General features: G+C 37.9%; 1 protein-coding gene across 2 annotated transcripts in view; it reads right to left on the bottom strand.

Annotated features, from left to right (window-relative positions):
• The window catches only part of DERA (deoxyribose-phosphate aldolase), a 117,463-nt gene that overhangs the window by 52,744 nt on the left and 43,959 nt on the right, over nucleotides 1-20,760 (bottom strand). For both annotated transcript variants that reach the window (XM_038576915.1, XM_038576916.1), the window contains exons 2-5: nucleotides 12,500-12,597; nucleotides 11,006-11,153; nucleotides 9,403-9,498; nucleotides 7,137-7,271 (exon numbers count right to left, since the gene is read on the bottom strand). In XM_038576915.1, coding sequence (XP_038432843.1) covers nucleotides 7,137-7,271; nucleotides 9,403-9,498; nucleotides 11,006-11,153; nucleotides 12,500-12,597 — 477 coding nt within the window. The remainder of the gene's footprint in view (nucleotides 1-7,136; nucleotides 7,272-9,402; nucleotides 9,499-11,005; nucleotides 11,154-12,499; nucleotides 12,598-20,760) is intronic.

The following is a 20,760-nucleotide window of genomic DNA, read 5'->3' as shown; positions in this document are numbered from 1 at the left end:
GAGCCTGACATGGGACTCGATCCAGGGTCTCCAGGATCACGCCCTGGACCGAAGGTGGCGCTAAACCGCTAAGCCACCAGGGCTGCCCAATAGAGCAGAATTTAATCATTGTGGAATCTCAGTGAAGAGTAAACAGTTGTGTGGATGATTTTTACAACATTTCTGTAAGTTGAAAATTATTCAAAAATAAATGTTAAAAAGACATGTTTCACTACACTATTGTAATTTATTCAGCATCTAGATATTTTTCTTATAGAAGGGCTTTCGAGATTATCAACTGTTCTGTTTTTTAAACAAAAAAATGATTATATATGGTACATATTATTTGGTAACTTGCTGTTTTCCCCTCGAAATATCACATACATCTTTCCATATTAATAAATATAAGTTTGTAAGCACAATTTTTAATGGCTGCATAATCTCCCATTGCATGGTTATAAATAATTTATTCAATCATTTTTCTATTATTGGATACTTAAGGTTTCAGTTTTTTTGCTATTACGAACAATACTTCAGTAAACGTCCTATGGTTACATCTTTGCATACATCATGACCTATTCCTTAGAGCCTTTATTAATTTTTCTGCTCACATACTTCCATGTAATCCATGTTCATTGCTAAAAATTCAAACATTACAGAAACTCAAAATTCCCCATTTAAAAAAAAGAAAAAAAAATCTTGCATGTAACAGAAAAATAATAATCAGGAAGGCTATTATAAAAGATGACTGACAAATGAAAATGGAATTCAAACACCATGACTGCAAATTAGTCAGAATAATGCAAAATACAACAAAACACATACCCCAGAGAAGATGCTGGCATAGTGATGTCACATTAAAAACCTGATAATAAATGTTTTGACTTTTAATGAGGTTTTCAGGAATAGCAAAAGTGGGTGTATTAGAAACCCAGGATATATTACACTGTTGATGCATAATCAATATAGTAGCACAACCAGCAGAGGAGTTGTCTCCTATCTGTCCCCTCACATCCCTCCTACTAGTGCCACACTGAGAAGGAGGAATGGAGGTCGTAACCTGACCTTCTGCTCATCCTTCCCAGCTGAAAAACAAGTGAGGGGCTGTGTTGACGGAGTGTGTTCACTGACAGGAATCAGAGAACCTAGCCACACTGGGAAAGGCCTGTGTGATGAGAATGTAGATCCAAGGAGCAGAGGGGGTCACGCTGCATCTGTTTTAAACAGCATCCCAAACAGTTGACAACTGGCTCTACCTTCTGCCTCCCTGTGTCAGCAGGAACTTGCATCTATAGCATTTTGCTTTTCTCCATTCAAAATTATCTTATTTGTCTCCAGCTTCCACCTATAAGGAAAGTATATTCTTAATCTTGAGACTCCTGGCAATCAGTTAAGTTTTCTGGAAAAGCTCTGCTATAAGACAAAGAAAACTATGTTACTAGTAAAGCTTTCATGAATACAAATTATGACTTAAGTAAAAATCCAAGTGTTTAAAGACTATGTTTCCTATCTAAAAGTCATAAAGCAGATTCCCTTTTATATTTCATGCTATTCAAATACACTTAAAAAATAATTGTTAACGAATATATCTAAGCAATTATTTTTGAGTACCAGGAAGATGTTCAACACTGCACAAGAATGGCCTGAAAATAACTCTTAAGATAATTATATGTACAGTAAAACACTTAATATAAATTGTGCAGCAACCTTTGAAACTAAAAAAGTCACAAAATGTTCAAGAACAGTTTTCATCCACCAATGCAACTAATTAATCTTGTAAGACTAAAACAGAGATGAGCTAAAACACCAGGTAGCAAAAGTAACCTACGAGAGATAAAACACACACATTTTGGTCAATAGTATTTGAAGTTTTAAAGAATCATAGTCTAAATACAAAAGCCATAAAAGTCTACAGCTATCATAAGTATCTCCAGAATTTTTCTGTTATAAACAACCCCCAAAACCGAGAAACCACAGATTATAGATTATGTGATTCCTCTCCAAACAGTGTCTATAGATTTAGAGATTGCTTTTCTCATAAGATATTATGATTAAGAGCTCTATAAAACAAGGAAAAATTCCAATTTCTTTTAAGAGTTGCTCTTTCTACCATCCTTCTTGTGTTAAAATAAGCAAATAAGAAAAACAAACTTCTGGCCTGGATGCAAGATTTTTCAGGATCCACTTCATAAGACACAATGATCGGCACTGTGGTGTTGGCCCAAATATTTCAATCTCTTGCCCTAAAGCTCTTGATAGCATGAGGCATGTACTCCGCAAACCAAGTTTAGGAGAGCAAGTCAGGGCTGAAGAACCAAAGAGGATAAAATAGGGCTTCGGATACAGGATACAAACAATATTTCCAAGTGCAACACTGAACACAACACACTATGCTGAAAAATGTCACAAAAGAATCCACCTTTGGGGTTGTTTCTGATGATGCTCCAATATGGAATGGGTTTCCAAAAGCCAGTAAAGTCAGCTCTAGGTCCTATATTCAAAGAACTGGAAGATTCTTGAACAAGGCAGAATCTGATAACATTTCCATGTCACTGGTAATATATTAAGGTAAATATATGCAGCAGAGAAAGGTCATAAAAAAGTAAAAAATGAACACCTCTGTATTTACAGAGCATGGAATGCATTTAATTTTCAAAACCTGTTCAATAAGATTTATGAGATGATGAACCCCTTCTGGTGAATGCTTTCTTCAAAGAACTGTTTAAGAAATGCAACTTAGATGTCGACTTTAATATCATCATGAAAAAATACTGTATTATAGGTCCTTATCAAGGGAATAATACTCCCAGACAATGAAAATGCCAAATATAAAATCACAGGCCATTATAGCTCTAAAGGACTGTAGAAATCATTAAGTTTTATCCCCTCATTGGTAGCTTATTTAAATGGAGGCAGAGAGAAGTGAAGTGTTTGCCCAAGGACTAGGTATAAATTAGCAAAATCACAAAGACTAAAATCCAAGTCTTTTAGAGTTCTACTTCATTTCCTCAATACATGTACTATTATGGGTACTTCCCTTAACAACATACTATCAGTATCGGAAGGAGGAGAGAGAAAGAGAAGAAACCACAGCTGGCAAGGAGGGATTCATCTGGGCCAAGCAACGGGATGATAAATTTACATACATTATCTAATTTAATCCCCATTATAACCCTGTGAAGTAGATGCCATTATTCTTATTTTGCAGAGAAAGAACAGAAGACACTGAGAAGTAACTTGCCTAAGACAAAATAGCTGGTAATGGTAGTGCCAGGATTCCAACCAAGGTCTCTGTCTGAAGCAAAGATCTGCTTTCAACCATTGCTAATCTCCCAGAGTTAACCTTCCTTCTTACTCCACAGTACATTTGTTCTGGGTAAGCTCTGGGTCTGGCCACCTCCAGTCATGACCGGCTCATATGCTATCTGTCTGGCTGGGTGCCCCCACCTCTCCTCTAGTCCAGCACAACTTTCCCAGGTAGAGGAGAGCCATCCTTTTCCCAAGAGCTTAGGAGGTAGAAGTCTCTCTGGCAACACTTTCCAGATTAACTCTTTATCCTTAGGCCTTTCTGTTACAGCTAACTGTAGATCCAGGCTAAATAAATGGAAACCCAGAGGAAACACTATTTGTACTAATTAACCAACATATAAGTTCAATAATGTTTCAATTACCCTGCATCTAAACTATGGAACCAAGAACAAGGAGTATGTTTTTTTAAAAGAAAAATAGACGCTCCAAGTTAGTGATTGATTCTCTATGACTATAGGATGGGAGGGAGGGTAGAATCAAAATCACCTGGGGCAATCTTCAAACTACAGGAGCCTATTGCCCTCACCTCCAACACCCAGCTCTGATCTTACATACACTCACAGAAGGGCATGCTAGATTCTGGGAGGAGAGGGGCTGGAGAAAGTAGTTTGAAAATGTCTGTCAGGGAATTCTGAGAACCAGCAATATATTCTGTACCCTATCCAGTTAAAGCTACTGTCCTGGGGTGCCTGGGGTGCTCACTCAGTTAAGCCTCTGCTTTCAGCTCAGGTTATGATCCCTGGGTCCTGGGATCAAGCCCCACATCGGGCTCCCTACTCAGTGGGGCGTCTGCTTCTCTCTCCCTCTGCCTCTTCTCTTGCTTGTGCTCTCTTTCCAATAAATAAATGAAATCTTTAAAAAAAATGTTATTTGTATTCCCTGGAAGGTAGCAGGTAGGTCTTCTGCTAAGAGAGAAGGAGCCTCAAGGTGGCCAGAAGAATTAAAAGCTTGGGGAGAGCAGAGATTTTAAGTTGTCACCAGGGAGAATTCAAGAAGAAGAAAATGAGCCCCCCCCCACCCCTCCAGTTGCCTCTTTGAGTTCACACCCGAAACTATAGACCCTATAACAGTGAGAACTGATCAGGATACACTCTGAATGGCCAGGTTTAAAAATGGGATTCTTTCTTTTGTGCTCTAACCAGTGTCCTACACACCTCAGTGCACAGAGGAGATGGACCTGGATTTGAATGTGTACTAGCCGGACAGATATTTCCACTGGTACATTACAAGAAATCAATTTTAGGCTCATATTTTATAATAAACAGCTAATGAAAGCATGACACTGAAAAATATAATATGTAATCAAACTGAGGCAAATTAAGACAAAATACTGCAGTGAAAAAAGGCTTCAGTCATTGCAGGTTTCTATTTAGAATTAAATTTCTAGTATTAAATGTTCCTTTTCAATTTGTTTTGGGTCAAGAGGTTATTAACACCATAAAAAAGTTAATAGAAAAGTATGGTCTAGGACAAAGATGTATTATTATATTTTGCATGAATGCCTATTATTAGGAAATTATCAGTTCCTAAAAACAACCATTCCTAGTTCATTAAGGGACAGTCAATTACATCAAAACTCATCTCCTATTATATTTTATTTCCCAATTAGTATTCTAGAGACAAGAGCACAAGTTATAATAGAACATATGCTTCTACGTCTACATTTAATAAAAGACACATCGGGTTTTTTTTTTTTTTTATCTAACTAAATCATATAGTTTATTTCCAAATTTGTTTTAAATATTACACACATTCATTTTTTTCCCTCTTATTCTGGCCTGAAATCTTAACTGAAATCTATGACTAGAAGGAAATAAGAATCAATATCTAGGGAAAAGGGACATCTATTTAAAATAAGTCTTTTATGAGTGAATGCAAATTGACCAAATCTCATATGAACCATAAAAAAAGGAACAAAAATCAAAAGCACAAAAAGATACTTGTGAACTGTCAAGAATTTAAACTGGGTAAGGATTAAAGATGTTGATGAGTATAGTTGGGAGTATAGGACAATAGGAATGGCTGACATATTTTTTTTTCTAGATCATTCAGAACTGTGGTATCAGTGATTGTATTATCCCAGAGCACAGTGATGCTCATGGAGCTGCTGAAATCTCTGAGGTGACCTGCTCCACAACTAATAGTGCTGTGCCTTTTGACTACATGTCTCTTTTTATTTAAATATTTGTGTTATTGTTGTTTCATAAGATCCTTTGCTATTAAGCTTTTTAATGTCAGTCCCCATTTAGCTCCTTATTGCAATCTGTCCTTCCATGCCAGAACTTCCCTCAGTCCTTTCCATCTGGGCACAGAAATGTACATCATTTAACTTGTTAAGAATGTATGAGAACACAGTTAACATTCTAAGCTAAAAGACTACATTCTCTGGCCTCACTTGCAGCCAAGATGGCCATGTAATTCAGTTTGAGCCAAGGAGGTATATACAAAAATGCTGTGGGAGACTTTTAGGATAAGACAGCCCTTCTTTCCTGTTATCTGGGAGATGAGTGGAAAGGCTGGAGCTTCAGAAGCCATCTTAGATGATGGAGTGCCCTTAAGTCTGAGAGTAGAAGCCACCCCATCCACTTTGGAAGTGGAAGATCAAAATAGCATAGGTCATTAAGAACTTTTTGGGACTGCCACAGTACCCCTGAAATACCTACCTCCAGATTTTGTATAAGAAAATAAATCCTCAAGTGTTGAAACTACTAAATCTTTGCTACTCTGTAACCAAAAGCAATTCTTAATGGATAAACAATGGAATTAGGATTTATAGAAGATAAGCTAGATGGACCGATGGATAAGCAACACAGAAAGATAACAATGAGACATTGGCAAGTCCAATAAGTAGACTAAAAAAAAATACATTAAGTATAATCCTACTTTTTATTTAAACTTTTAAAAAGGATGTCAGTTGCATGTGTGTATATATGAAGAGAAAAAAGTCTGAAAAATTGTGCTGTTATGACGTTATTTCTAGGGGATAAGATTATGTGGAACATCTATTTTCTTTATTACTGGTTAGAATTTTTGTTTTTAACAGCAAGCAGGTAAAACCTCAATAATGACTATAAAATATGCCATGTATTTCATATCCACCTATCTAAAGAGACAACATATTATTCTGGTTTTATCTTATGATTTAATTAAAAATTTTAGTTGAACTATTTTTATAATGATTTTTTTGAAGCAGAGAATTGTACTTATCTTAGCTATCAACAAACAATCTCTAATATACAAAATATATTTAAGGCAAAGGTCAAATCTATTTTTTTAATATCTAATTATAAAAACAACAGCTTGTTACTGAAATGGGTGATGTTTTATCATAATCGGTATGATAGTAAATCATGAATCTCAAAGGTAAATATAAAGTAGTATCCATAGGAATTATGTGTAAGAACAGCAGGAGTGAAAACAGACTTAGCAGACTTATTACTAAGTCCACATCCTCAAAATCCACCAAGATTAACATTAAAAAAGGGAAGTTTCTTCCACCTATTAAAATAAACTTTGCATAAATGACTTGCCTAGAGTGATTTATGTATTGAGTAATAAAACACTAGAGAATAGAATAAAAATTAATAATCTACTGCATAGAAATAACCACTCACCTAAGCACTCAAAGGGATCTAAAAAGTTAATGCAGGTGGGCAACTACCTAGGATTTATGAGGGGAACAAGGAAAAGCAATACTAGCCATGTTTTCTCTGAAATTCACCCTCTGATCTGGTGACTTGTAACCTAGAACAATGACTTCCAAAACATGTTGCCTCTTATCCAATCCTCACCGTTTGATTCACGCAGGAAGAACTATGTCTCCCTTTTGGGGAAGGACTTGCACATACCTTCCCACTGGCCCGTCAGCACCAAGGTCCTGTTAATGACCACGTCAATTTCTGTGGCTCCATCTTCCACAGCCAATCTGATCTCTTCCAATCGTGTTTTTAAATGAGTCTGTCCAGCTGGAAAGCCAGTGGCCACTAGTAGAGAGAGAGAAAAGAAAGGAAAGAGGGAAGGAGGATAGGAAGGGAGGGAGAGAGGGAGACAAATTTCAGTTGGTGTATCTCAACTAGGAGTTTCATACAAAACAAAACAAAACAAAACAGCATTTTGATCAAGGAATAGATGACACTAAAGAGCTTCTACACCCTTATCTTATAAAGTGAAGTGCAAAGAAACAGAATGTCATCTCATGATATTGGAGTTAGGATAAATATTAGTATTTTGTTGTCTGAAAAACCTGAAATTAAGTTTCCGTAGAGATGCTCATAAGCAGGCTTTAAATAAACAGAAATTAAGAAAATATGTATCATCACAGTGATAGTCATAAAATAGTAGTTATAGACTTGTCTTGATGGACACTGGTTAATTATGGATCCTACTCTTAATCAAATTGGTTATCACTGTATTCTTGATTTACTCACTAACATTTACAGCTGTTGTAACCAAATGGTAACATAGGTTCTTCTCACTGCCTATCTTAAAATGAATAGCCATATAGATGAGAATAAAGGGAAAGACTGTACCAGGGAAAAGCATCTAATAAAGTCTACAAAACTGGGGCAGGGGTGAGTTGGGAAGAGCAAAACCAAGCACAAATTTCTTTAAAAATGGAAACACAGCTACACTTCAGAAAAACCATTACATTTTTTACATGTGCATCATTAATTCCACTTCCATTACTAATGATAACCTTTTATATTTCCTTGATGTTATTAAATTCCTTGGGTCTGCTATCTTAGAGGGAAGCATGTTTCCCTGTTGTATAAAAGAAAAGTTGAATTGACTGAGGCTGATGAAAAAATTTAAGGTAGCTGCCAAACACTTTCAGAATCTTCACAAGTAGCTTGTATATCAATACTATGTGTTTCTTCTGATGTATCCCTAATAAAATAAAGTAATCATGTTTAGACTCCTTATTTTAAAGCACCAGGATATTCCTCTAAAAGTACAATCTAATTTTGTATCTATCCATAACACACACACACGCACACACACACACACACTCACCTACACAGAAACTTTAAAGACTCTTCTTACTTTCTTGCCAAGTCCTATTGGGTCTATCTTAAGTAATAATTCCTGAACATACCCTCTCTTCTTTACCTCCCAGGCTTTGGGGTGGCTCTCCTCACTTCTCACATGGACTATGGTAAGTCTCCTTAACTCCCTGTCACCTCTCTCTACTGTATCCACTACCATCCCCCTGACTCATTGCATCATGCAGCTGATCATGATATGCCTTTGCTTAAAATCTTGCAGTATCCCTCCCATCAGCAGAATAGACTCCAAATGCTACTGCCAGACCTGGTTTCCCTATGTGAACTGGCCCTAATCTACCTCTTCCTCTTCAACTCCCAGAGCTCCCCCTTCATCCCAATTTAGATCCAACAATTATAAACTACTTGCAGCTCCCTGTGCATGCTTCTGTGTCTTCACACATGCTAGTTCTTCTAAAATGCCATTCCCTATCTCACCAACACCGTCAACTCCTCCTTCTCCTTTGAGACCCCAAGCAGTTATCTCCTCTACGAAGAATCCCCTCACTCTCTGAGCATTACCAGTCCGTGCAAAATAAATCACCCCCTGCTCAGAGTTACAACTGTACCTTCTGCATATCTTTACTATCACACTTTACATATATATAATACAACATATCCTGCCTGATGTTTTAAACTCGATCATTCCTCCTAAACAACCAAGTTTCCTTAAGGACAGGGATACAGTTCTGTATTCTTGAAAACGAGTATGGTTTGTTACTCAGGAGGCAATTAGATACTGAAAGAATGAGTAAAAAAGAAATAATTAAATATATAAAACTTGGGGCACCTGGGTGGTTCAGTGGTTGAGCCTTTGGCTCAGGTCATGATCCCAGGGTCCTGGGATCAAGTCCCATGTCAGGCTCCCTGTAGGGAGCCTCCTTCTCCCTTTACCTAGGTCTCCGCCTTTCTCTCTGTGTCTTTCATGAATAAATAAATAAAATCTTAAATACACACACACACATACAACTAATTAACGTCATAATATAAATTATATATAAAACCCCAGGGGTCTGAGCGGAAGAGCTAGAAACAGGTAGAAGGACAACAGCAAAAGTCAAAACCATCTTACCCGAAGCCACCGGGATTGTACAGCCTGCAGTCTTCAGTGCTTTTACAGCATCAGACACCCGTGCAGGATAAACACAAACAGCAGCGGTAGTAATGCCTGTGAAGAAAGAATCATAATGGCCTGCTTTATGGGAAGCTCAATTTGCATAACACACTTTTAATTATTATTTACACCATAACACTGGCAGAAATCAAAATGAGAGGAAGAATAATTCTATGATGCTGCCCCAAATGAAAAAGTTTTGGCTCTCTGAAGTCCCTCCTAGTTCTTGAAAATATGGATCATTTTCCCCTTGGACAAGTCATGGAATAATTGTGATTATTCCATGTTTTTCCATGTTTATTCCACTGTATTTTGCAGTCAATATAAGACCACAGTTTCTAAAAACTCCTAAACGGTTAAACTTAATGGCCTCAACTCAATGAAAATATTTGATTTCAAGTAGGTAACAAAATCCAGATTTGTAGAGTTAACAAACAGTGGCTGAAAAAAGTAGACATGAACCTTACGGGGTAGTATAGCAAAATGACATTTAACTGATCGTATTTCCTCTCTTTTAAGAAATAACACAATCTGAATATGGAGTCCTCATTTGGAGGGATAAGCTCTTATATTAAAAAAAAAAAATCGAATAGCCACTATAAAACAAAGCAAGAACATAGACTCATACAAAGTTGCTACTCTTTTTCAGCCTCTCCCACAAAGTTGTTACTTTTAACAATGTTGTATAGGTCTATAAGTAGGTGGTGTTTTTATTATCAACTCAAAAGAAACATAATAGATATTTTTCAAAAGCTGTGGAGTTGTTCAGGCCTATAAATTATTTTCAAATTACTTGGGATAAAATACCTGCATTGGGCCTATGTAACATCTCTAGTTGCATATTCATTATGGACAGGCATTTGGGAATCATGAAGCATCCCTCCAGAGAAAGATGTGGCTCCTAAAATCAGCCCAGTGAGAACCATGGCACACGGTCTTGGAAACACCATTTAGTCTTCCAGACCTCAGTTTCCTCATTTAGAAATAGGGGATCAACTCTCAAAGGTCTTCTCCATTCCTAAAATGTTAAGATTCTAAACTTACGGCAACTTCATAAAGTCTTTTCTTTCATGTATACTAAGAGAGTGAATATAACTTTTTTCAAAAGATCTAACCTAATATACGAGCATGCAATATTCCCCATTTGCATTTTATTCTCCAAAGTATTTCATTTACTCACAGAAAATACTTTATGTATGAGATGTGATTATTAAGTAATGAGACTGGCTTTTGCACATGTGGCTAGGGAATGAAAATCAGTATTTTAGAGTCACTAGATAGAAATTTTTCCACACTGAAGAACTGGAAAGAAAAATAAAGAAACTCTCTACCAGCAACTTTAATCCATGATGGAAAGAACTGACCTAAAAATGAGACTCAGATTCTCTCCCTGCTGTTTTTCAGAGAAGAATCTTAATTATTTGTCTATGTACACAATTCAACCATGGATTTTTATTGCTGTTATCATTTTAGCAGCTGAATCTTGTCTTAAGTCCTCTTAGATTTAGTAATTAGTTCTGTAAAGAGGCAAACACAGACAGATTAAACACAACAACATTACCTTTATCGTGCATATTTAAAGCTTTTAAGAGATCTTCCCGGATTGGATACTTGGCTTTATAACAGAGCCTCTGAACATTGGAAGATGTGTCATCCCCTGAAAGTGTAGTAAGATCTATAAAGGTAACAGCTTTCAGGAGCCAAGCAGCCTGGTTTAAGAAAAAAAAAAAACAAGTTTAAAAAAAAATCATTTCCAATTCAGTGAATAGAAAATCATTAGACAAACAGGGGTACTAAAATCTGACATCTAAGGCATGTCATTTTCATATGTGCTATAAGCATTGCTCAAGAGTGACTAATAAGATGAACACTGCATAGAACAAAATAAAAGAGTAGCCTTAAAAAAATTATTTTTCCAGGGCGCCTGGGTGGTGCAGTTGGTTAAGCATCCGACTCTTGGTTTTGGCTCAGTTTGTGAGCTCAGGGTTGTTGAGACTGAGCACTGAGTCAGGTTCTGGGCTCAGCTCTGGGATTGAGATTTTTTTTCTCTTCCCTTTGCCTCACCTCCCAAGCACACGTGCTCACTCACTCCATCAATAAATAAAATCTTTAAAAAAATTATTTTTCTTTCCATAGCTATCCCAAAGTGAAATCCCTAATAGATCAAGCCTCCCCACATGAGACTTCTCTATCTCCTCAACTAGGAGCCCCTGATAGCTACCATGGTATAGTAGAACTTGGGAATAAGAGAATCTCTATCTGATATTTTACCTCCAGCCCTGGGATCTGGGATGAGATATTTAGAAAAGAGTCTCTAATTTCTTTGTCGGATTTTTTTTCCACCTTAATCCAATTCTGTTTTTAAAACAATATTCATAGTTCATAATTCATTCTAATGAATTTCCTTTTACCTTTCAATAGGAATATTTCCAAGGATGAGCAAAATGTAAAATGTCACCCTAAAATATTCTATCACAATATTTTGCCTCATTTGTGAAATGAACTCTGAACACCTTTTAGTCTTGTGATGCACAGCACATCTTTGGTCAGTATACACTGAAGGATATGCTGACCACAAGTACCCTGTGAAACATCCTTTTTGAGTTTTGGAAAATGATTTATGAAAATTAATAGTAAGGTAAACACAATGGTCAAAGGAGGTCAACTCTTATGCCTAAGGACCTCAATAGCAAACACACCAGGTTTAGATGTTATGGTTTAAAAATTAAAATAGAAGACAACCAAAGAAGGTATGTCTAAGGAACTGAATAAATGTGTTGAGGAAATATGCCATTTAATTCACTCATGAATAAAGATGCCTCAAATTCATTTGCGGCTTTGCCACTCAAGAGTGATAAGATTTTTAACTTGTTTGGATAAATGTGTTATCTTTCTTCAACCCGTCATCATCATATATGAATTATTAAAATAAGTCATGGACAGCTGCAATCTTTTAAGTTTAGATGCATCTTGAGCAAAATTCAATATTGCGGCCTTGAGGGAAGAGACCAGGCATTGTAAACTACAGGAATAGAATACTCAAGAAGAAACTTACTTGCCACTCCTTTTTCACGGTTCTCCGAGTCTGGATTTGTTCTGCACGCCTCAGAACTGCTGGTTGATTCACTTGTATTTTGGAGATCCAACTAAGGTCTAAAGGGGAAAGAAGAACACTTCTTATTAAATATATTCACCTATTTTTCCATGGCCCTTGAAGGGATATATCATTTTACATGAAAACTCTTTTAAAGCTTATGCTTCTTTTTGCACAATTACAAATAAATAACCTTGTTGAAAGAAACCCAGTCATGAAAAGGCATGCTTCATGTAAAATCAAGTACATTTGGAACTGGAAGGACCTGTATTGATTCATTACACAGACACGTCTAACGAGGGAGGAAAATGTTGTGTTACCCATGCCACGTGCCTCACTTCTGACAGCAAAGACTTATTTGTAAGAGCCCAGTGCAGGAGAACAAATGATTAATAAATACCTAAGTGAATTAATGTTGGGGCTTAAAGGAATCCTTGATCACTACCCCCTTACTGACAAGATTAATATCTCCTAGATGCTGATATGATATAGCCCATTCTTTCCTCAAAGGAGACTTTTTCCAAATGTATTAGAAATTACAACATCGACAGAACAGAAGTTAGAAAAAGAGAAAGAAAAAAAACAAGGTGTTCAAAATTCTGGGAGATATCTCTACTGCTTCTGTTTCAAAATGCTCTTCCCTACCTCGATCCTACCCTCTGTCTTAATTAACCATAATTTGTTTTAAAACCAGCCTACATGTTGGCTTTCATGAAAACACTGCCCACTCCCCAGATAGAGCTAACATTTGGATGCTGTTGTACTATATAACTTGTATTCAGTTCATCAAGGAGTCATGGTAAGATGGTGTCCTGTCCTTACTGTATGGAGTCATGATCTTATTTTTGAGTGTCTAACACATGAAAAACACAATGTGTATTTCAATTATATTTCAGTTTTATCCACCAACACTCTATTACATGGGAGACCTCGCAGTAAATTGAACACATACCCATTTATCTTCTATAACTAACATATATATATATATAACTTTTATATCCTTCTAATAACCTCTTCTACCTTCTACAACTAACTTCCTTTTTATATCCCTCTAGCAACTTCTTCTTAGAAGAGACTTAAAAAACTACTATGGAAAAGGAAATAGCCCCAATTATCCACAATTTTGCTTTCTGCAATTTCAGTTACCTATGGTCAACTGCAGCCCAAGAACAGATAATCCTCCTTCTGAGGTAAATCAGAAGGCGAATAGTAGCCTGATGTTACATCACAATGCCTATATCATTCACCTCATTTCCTCTCATCAGGTAGGCATTTTATCATCTCACATCGTCACAAAAAGGGTGACTACAATACAAAAGAGTATTCCAGAGACCACATTCACATAACTTTTACTATGCCATATTGTTATAACTGTTGTATTTTATTATTAATTACTGTTGTTAATCTCTTACTGTGCCTAACTGATAAACTAAAATTTATCATAGATGTGTATGAATAGGAAAAAACATAGTATATATGTTCAATGCTGTCTACACTTTCAGGCATCCCCTGGGGTTGGTCTTAGAGCACATTTCCCACAAATAAGAGGGGACTACCATACACAATTCTCTGTAATGTGGTGGAGAAAACTACTAACTGCATATTGCACTATGTAACAACACAAATAATGATGATGATAATAATAATAATAATAATAATAATAATAATAATACAGTATTTGTATCCACCATAAAAATAAGACCACATTTCTACAAAAGAATTCGTTTCCAATTGATTCTGCCTATCAATATTAATATTGTAGAAATTCCAAGTCAGAGTCTGAGTGATTAATAATGATATACTTATTTAAATATCACTGAATAAGGAGCAGAGTCTGGATGCTTTTTTTCCCTAATTAAATTATTTTGTTAGCCGAAATCATTTAACAAAACAGGTTTTTAACATTTCAATCCATCTGCTCCTCAAAAGACACTGTATGTTTTCCTGCTCATCTGCTGAGCCAAAATCACAGAGAAAAAGGGAGTCTAAGGTCAAGCAAATGAAACCTGCCTCTCCTTTTGCACCCAAAGATGGGTTCTAGGTAAAGCCCAAAGAAATAAGACCAAACAGATACACCAGACTCATCCTAATTTATAAGACCTATAAGAACCCCTCTCTACCCAAAGGCAGGGGAGATTCTTTTTTATAAAAAAAAAAAAAACACTAATAATGAATGGTGATTAGGCTTATGGCAAAGACTGTTTCTGGGAGATAGTAACAATGAGGTAGAGTTGTGTGAAATATAAGGCTTTGAAGCAACTTTTGACAGTGGCCAAAACAGGGACGCCTATCTGTGGGGCAAGGCTTTGAGAGGCTTTCCTTTATCTGTCATAAAGCCCCTCCCCACCTCCTCTCTCCTCCCTACACACACTGCCACCACTGGAAGTACTGCTACTGGAGAGACATCTCAGACAATCCAAGACTTCACCATCTGGCTCCCTTTGCCCTCAGAGGACCCCTCTTCTCCTTCTCTGCCCCTCCAACCCTGTGGCACAGCTCTCACTGGCAATGATGTCACCTTCTGTCTCTGGATCTGTGCATGCTGGTGGTTCCTTCTGCCCTTCGTTATCTTGCCAATATGGTTAACTCCTCCTCAACCCTTAAGACTTAGTTCAAAGGCCACCTTCTCTGTGAATTTTCTCTCACCCACACAAGTTGAGCTATTCCTTTGCTTCTTTGCACTTAATGCTACCTTAGCATCTATCTTTAGTGTAGTCCCCTAACTTCTGAATGCACTGATTTGTCAAATTGTTTATATTCCCAACAGATTTTTAAAACTCCAAGCAAAGTGCCTGACACATGGGTGGCATTCAATAAATAAAATGAGTGGTTCTCCAAGACCAGAAATGATCAAAATTTGGGCAGTATCTTTCTCAACTACTTTTTCTTAAAAAAAAAAAAATTAGTGTTTACCTCCCCCCTCCAGCTTTACTGAAGTATAACTGACAAAAATTATATATGTTTAAGATATACATCTTGATGTTTTGATACACATATACATGGTGAAAAAATCACCACAATCGAGCTAATTATCTATCACTTGACACATTTCCCATGTTCTTTTTTTTTTTTTTTCTTTTTTGTGTGGGCTAAGAACATTTAAGATCTACTCTCTCAGCAGAATTCAACCATACAATATAGTTTTGTTAACAATAGTCACATTGGGGGTGCCTGGGTGGCTCAGTCAGCTGAGTGTCTGACTAAGGTCATGATCTCAGTCAGGGTCCTGGGATGAAGCCCCTTATAGCCTGGCTCCATGCTCAGCAGGGAGTCTGCTTGTCCCTCTCCCTCTGTTCCTCCCCAGGCTCACTTTCTCTCTCTCTCTCTCTAATAAAGAAATAAGATCTTAAAAAAAAAAACACAAAACATTAGTCAAAGTGCTGTACACTAGGTCTCTGCAACTTATTCATCTTGAAAGATGAAACTCTGCACCCCAACTGCTTCTGATTAAAGAACTTATGGATCTTCATAAGAGAAGCTGGGACTGAAACATGAACGCAATACCTAAGGGCATCTGCCTTAAAAACTAATTTTTAGTACAATTCTCCACCAAAGGTTAGAACCCACAAGGCCTGCTCTCACACTTCTGAGACACTACTTGCTAGAGGTCCCCGCAAACCACCTACTGGAGGATGTAATAGGATTACTTATCTGGCAATATCAGCCTTCACTGTTAAAAATATCATTAGTGGTCATAAAATTATCCGGCCCCATATTTAATCCAGCCACAAAATTTGCCTCTGTGACCTCCCATGGTAATGAATTATATAAGTGACTATCTCATTTTATTAGCACTTAATTTGCTACTCTTTAATTTCATCAAATAACCCTTGTTCTCTTATTATGGGGTCTAGGGAAAAGAAAGGGCTGATTGGCCTTTGTTATGTCCTTCATAATTTTTAATATTTTATTCGAGTACCCTTTAGCGTCTCCTTTCCAGGAGAAGTGATTCTAATGCACACAATCTCATCAGTACCATAGAATCTTCTCTTATGGGGCCAAGAGGGGTTTCAAGTACACGTGCCTTTGGGAAGAAGAGACATGAAGCCATAATTGGACGGCGATAATATTCTTTTCTCAAAACTCTCCCATGAAAAAATACCCTACTGTGTCTCTTAGTAAGTCATTTGGTTGGCTTTCAGGCCCTTCTGTCAGTTATAAATTTGTTCTCAAATACTCTTCTCACAATTTTTTATTATTATTTTTCCTATGCCTCAGTGGAGACAAATCATCTTCTCTACAAATCCACCATATAGTCTTTTTGTCACTTCCGTTGGTGCTTCCATGGATGTTCTTGCACATATTCACAATATTCCTAAACCATGTAACACCAAGTGAGAACTTTGTAAAATGAGGTTTATTTTGTATTTTGATTTTACCTTTGTTCCTAATGGAGAAAAATAAATTGTGATAATTTATTAGAGATTCTTTCTCCTAAATTTGGGAAAGGAAAGATTAAATTTCCCATGTTTTCTCTTTTCATTTTTTCTGGTTATTTTCAATTCAAATTTGCAACTTCCCAGGAATCAGTCACACCTTCCCATATGTGCAAGTGCCCAGCACAGAAATAGTTGCTCAATAAGCCCCTTGCATCATAGTACATTTATTTTTTTTACCTCAGACACTGAAACCAGTGAAATATCAACTTGATCATGTCTAGTATTTGATCTTAGCCTCGGAAAAGGTTAGCATAGCTAGAAAAAAAGAGCCCTGGATGTCAGGGCATGCCTGAACCATTCAGCCTCAAAGATATTCAACATACGTAAATGAGCAGACTCAGCCTTATTCAATTCCTAACCAAAGATACAAGACAGATACCATGCTGAGAGCCTCATCCTTACTAACAGGTAGAAACTAGAATTAATTTTTTTTCCCCAAAGTCTAGTCTACCATCCAATAAGCCCTGGGTGAGCTCTCTAGGGGATCCATGCCCCTAGTGGACATGAGTCAACTTGTCCAACATTCTACTGTGTAAGCCTAATTCTTAGAACCTAGACAGATGGTCTAGAAACCATGACACCAACAACCTGACAGCATATACTGCCACCACTCACAGAGCCTTACTACTATGACGTCTCCCACAGCTACTTTGACCCTAATCTACAACTCCCATCCCACATACATTCTCCATCTAGACCTTTCTTTAGGATATCAGTCTGAGTCCAGGTGAATAATGAGTTTACTACACTCCCTAAAATACTTCAGAATAGATTTCAGGCACCAAGGTGAAGGCCAACATGATCTGTTCACTTGATCCTTTGATACCAGCCTTGAATATTTTCTGCTTATACTCCTCTTCCCTCTGTCATTTCCAGTATGTCTTATATCCATAGCCACATAGATTGAACACATGATCACAGTGGAAGAGAGTCTGGGTTCACATTACAGGCATCTGTGCTCTTGCACCTGGCTTCACACACAGCATCATATGGTATTTTAAAAATTTCCCACTTTTCTCTTACCCTTCATCCCTCCTTGAGATATTAGCCCTTTCCCAGCTTTTGCTGCTCTTCACTAATCAATTTTTGTCATTATTCCCCTTCTCAACCAACAGCTATTACCTGTCAGTTAAGCTAGGCATTAAAAGCAGAACCTAGGGACGCCTGGATGGCTCAGTGGTTGAGCTCTACTTTTGACTCAGGGTGTAAGCCTGGAGTCCTGGGATCGAGTTCCACGTCGGGCTCCCTCCATGGGGCCTGCTTCTCCCTCTGCCTGTGTCTCTGCCCTCTCTCTCTCTCTCTGTGTCTCATGAATAAATAAATAAAATCCTTAAAAAAAATAAAAGCAGAACTGGGTCAATTATTCTGACATCCAAATACTGTTCGGTGCAATCTCCAGTTTGCTTACTTCTGTTCCACTTGTTCCCAGGGTACCTGTAATTACTCAGTGACCAGCCTCACAGGCTCAGCAGCAGGTAGTGGCTGCAGTTATGTCGCTAGAGAACCACAAGCCTTTAGTGCAGTAAAGCACCCACCTACCACAAGTCCTAATGCCTCTGCATTTAGCACCTCTGGAGAGCAGGCACGGGGTGACAGGATGTGAGAAATGCAGTGCCACTAAGTAGGTTGCTGCTGTTCTGAAAAAGCTTAGGGAATAAAGGCACAGAATGGGAAGAGTTGAAAAATATAAAATGTAAGCCAACATATGGGGACAAAAATTAATGCTTGCAACCAACATTTCCAACTAGTTCTACTGGTCATGTCAGTCAAGAACCTTTCCGTTAAAAATGGTGAAAACTGACTTTAGTGACTGGAACAAAAAGGGAAGGGTGGTAAAAGCTCAGGTAACTGAGAAGAGACTGGAAAACCAAGCTCAGGAAACAGACAAGGACCAAAGACAGTAAGTTAGAAGAACATCAGTATTTTACACCAACAGCCTCTCACTCCAGCTCACTCAGCCTCAAGTTCCATATGGAAGCATCCAAAGCCTGAACCATGCATGCTTGTGTGGAGCAGGGAAGAGGGAAGGTCCATTCCTTCCTCTGTAGTGCCACCAACCTGATCTATGTAAGTTAGATAGAATGACCCAATACTAAGAGGACACATGTTAGTTGCTGGAAAGCCAAAAAGTGATAAATTTCTATTACAATGATAAGTGAGTTTGGGACATGCTAGGTGAGTTAGCTTCTCTTGGAGATGTATAAAGCATTTTTGGACTGTACTAGATGGACATGAGATGCATAAAGCATTTAGCACATTAGATTCTATGACAAAGTCCCACAGGAAAGAAATGCGGAATTTTCTTTAATTCAGCATTTCTCAAACATCTGATCATAAAAGGCTTTTTCCCTGTTACATACACTTACCACACTGGCTGGACAATAAGTCAAGCTCAGAGAAATGGAAAGCCAGAGTAGGCTCATCCAGTTCACACACACACACACACACACACACACACACACAGAAAACCCTCTTAGTAGATAAGTGGAGATGTGAGATTGAGGCTAAAGCAGAGGTTCTCAGTCTAGAGACATTTGTGGTTGTCACAGCTGGTGGTAGGAAAGTGCCACTTGCACCTAGTGGGTAGAAGTCAGGGATGCTGCTAATAGTCTCTCAATAGTGTAAGTGCCTGATATTAAGCTTTCTAATTGTAGTATAAGTGCCTGACATTAAGCTTTTTATTGCTGAGGCATCCATTTCAAAAGACATTCATCCTGAATAAACATATGGCCAGCCGCATGACATTGCTACTATGAACTAGACAGCCCCCCCACACGAAGGTTCCTCTTTCAGAAAAAGCTCTGGGTAACCTAGATAACTGCCTGCTCAAGTGACCCTGCTTCCCCTTCCCATACCGCAATTCCTGCTCTTTAGCTTTAAATTAACTAATAAAGAGTTAACCCACAAAACCCTAGACATCCCACCCTCAGACCCTAATAAAGACTCAGGTCATTGCTTGCCTGTGCACACTTGCTCTTTCTGCCCGAAACCTCACAGTGCAGCTCTTGGATACACTTGCACTCTCTAGGATTGTGAGTAATAAATCCTGATCCTCAAGTTCCCTGATGGTTTTTGTTGAAGTGTGTGTCCTGAAGTCAAAATAAGAACCAGAAGAGACAGCCCACCCATAAAGAGGAGGCCCAGTAGGGGAACCGTCTATGGAATTTGCCACAAGTGATATGCCCAAGTTAGCATCCCGGGCATTCCTAACCAAGGGCACTGCCATTAACAGGCTCAGGACCAATGGAAAAGTCCAATCCTAGAGAATTAACTGGCCCCAAATGTCAACAGTGCTGAGAAACCCTACCCAAAGCATGGGCAGGATTCAGGAAAAATAAAGAGGAAGTGCTGAAAGTTTATAGGAAACAAGAGTGTCAGGAGCACAGGCAAGTTGGCCCTATTTGATTCACTGTGGCTTCAGTACCAGGGAAAGGAGTCTAGATCTGTGCTATCCAATCAGTAGCCACTGGTCACATGTGGCCATCTGAGCATTTGAAATGTGGAACAGTCCAATTTTGAGATGTGCTTTAAGTGTAAAGTACTTAGCAGATTTCAAAGATTTAGTACAAAAAAAAATACAAAATATTTCTGTAATTATGTTTTTTGTTTTTAAGCTCAGCATGGTGCCCAATGTGGGCCTTGAACTCACAACCCTGAGATCAAGACGTGAGCTGAGATCAAGAGTCAGTCAATGCTCAACTGACTGGGCCACCCAGGCACCCTTCTGTAATTATGTTTTGATATTGCTTATGCACTCAAAATATGGTATCTGGGTTACATCTG

This window comes from Canis lupus, chromosome 27 (genome assembly GCF_011100685.1).
Source record: "Canis lupus familiaris isolate Mischka breed German Shepherd chromosome 27, alternate assembly UU_Cfam_GSD_1.0, whole genome shotgun sequence".
Lineage (NCBI taxonomy): Eukaryota > Metazoa > Chordata > Mammalia > Carnivora > Canidae > Canis > Canis lupus.
Note: the sequence above shows the minus strand (reverse complement) of the source record. Positions and strands in the feature narration are given on the sequence as shown.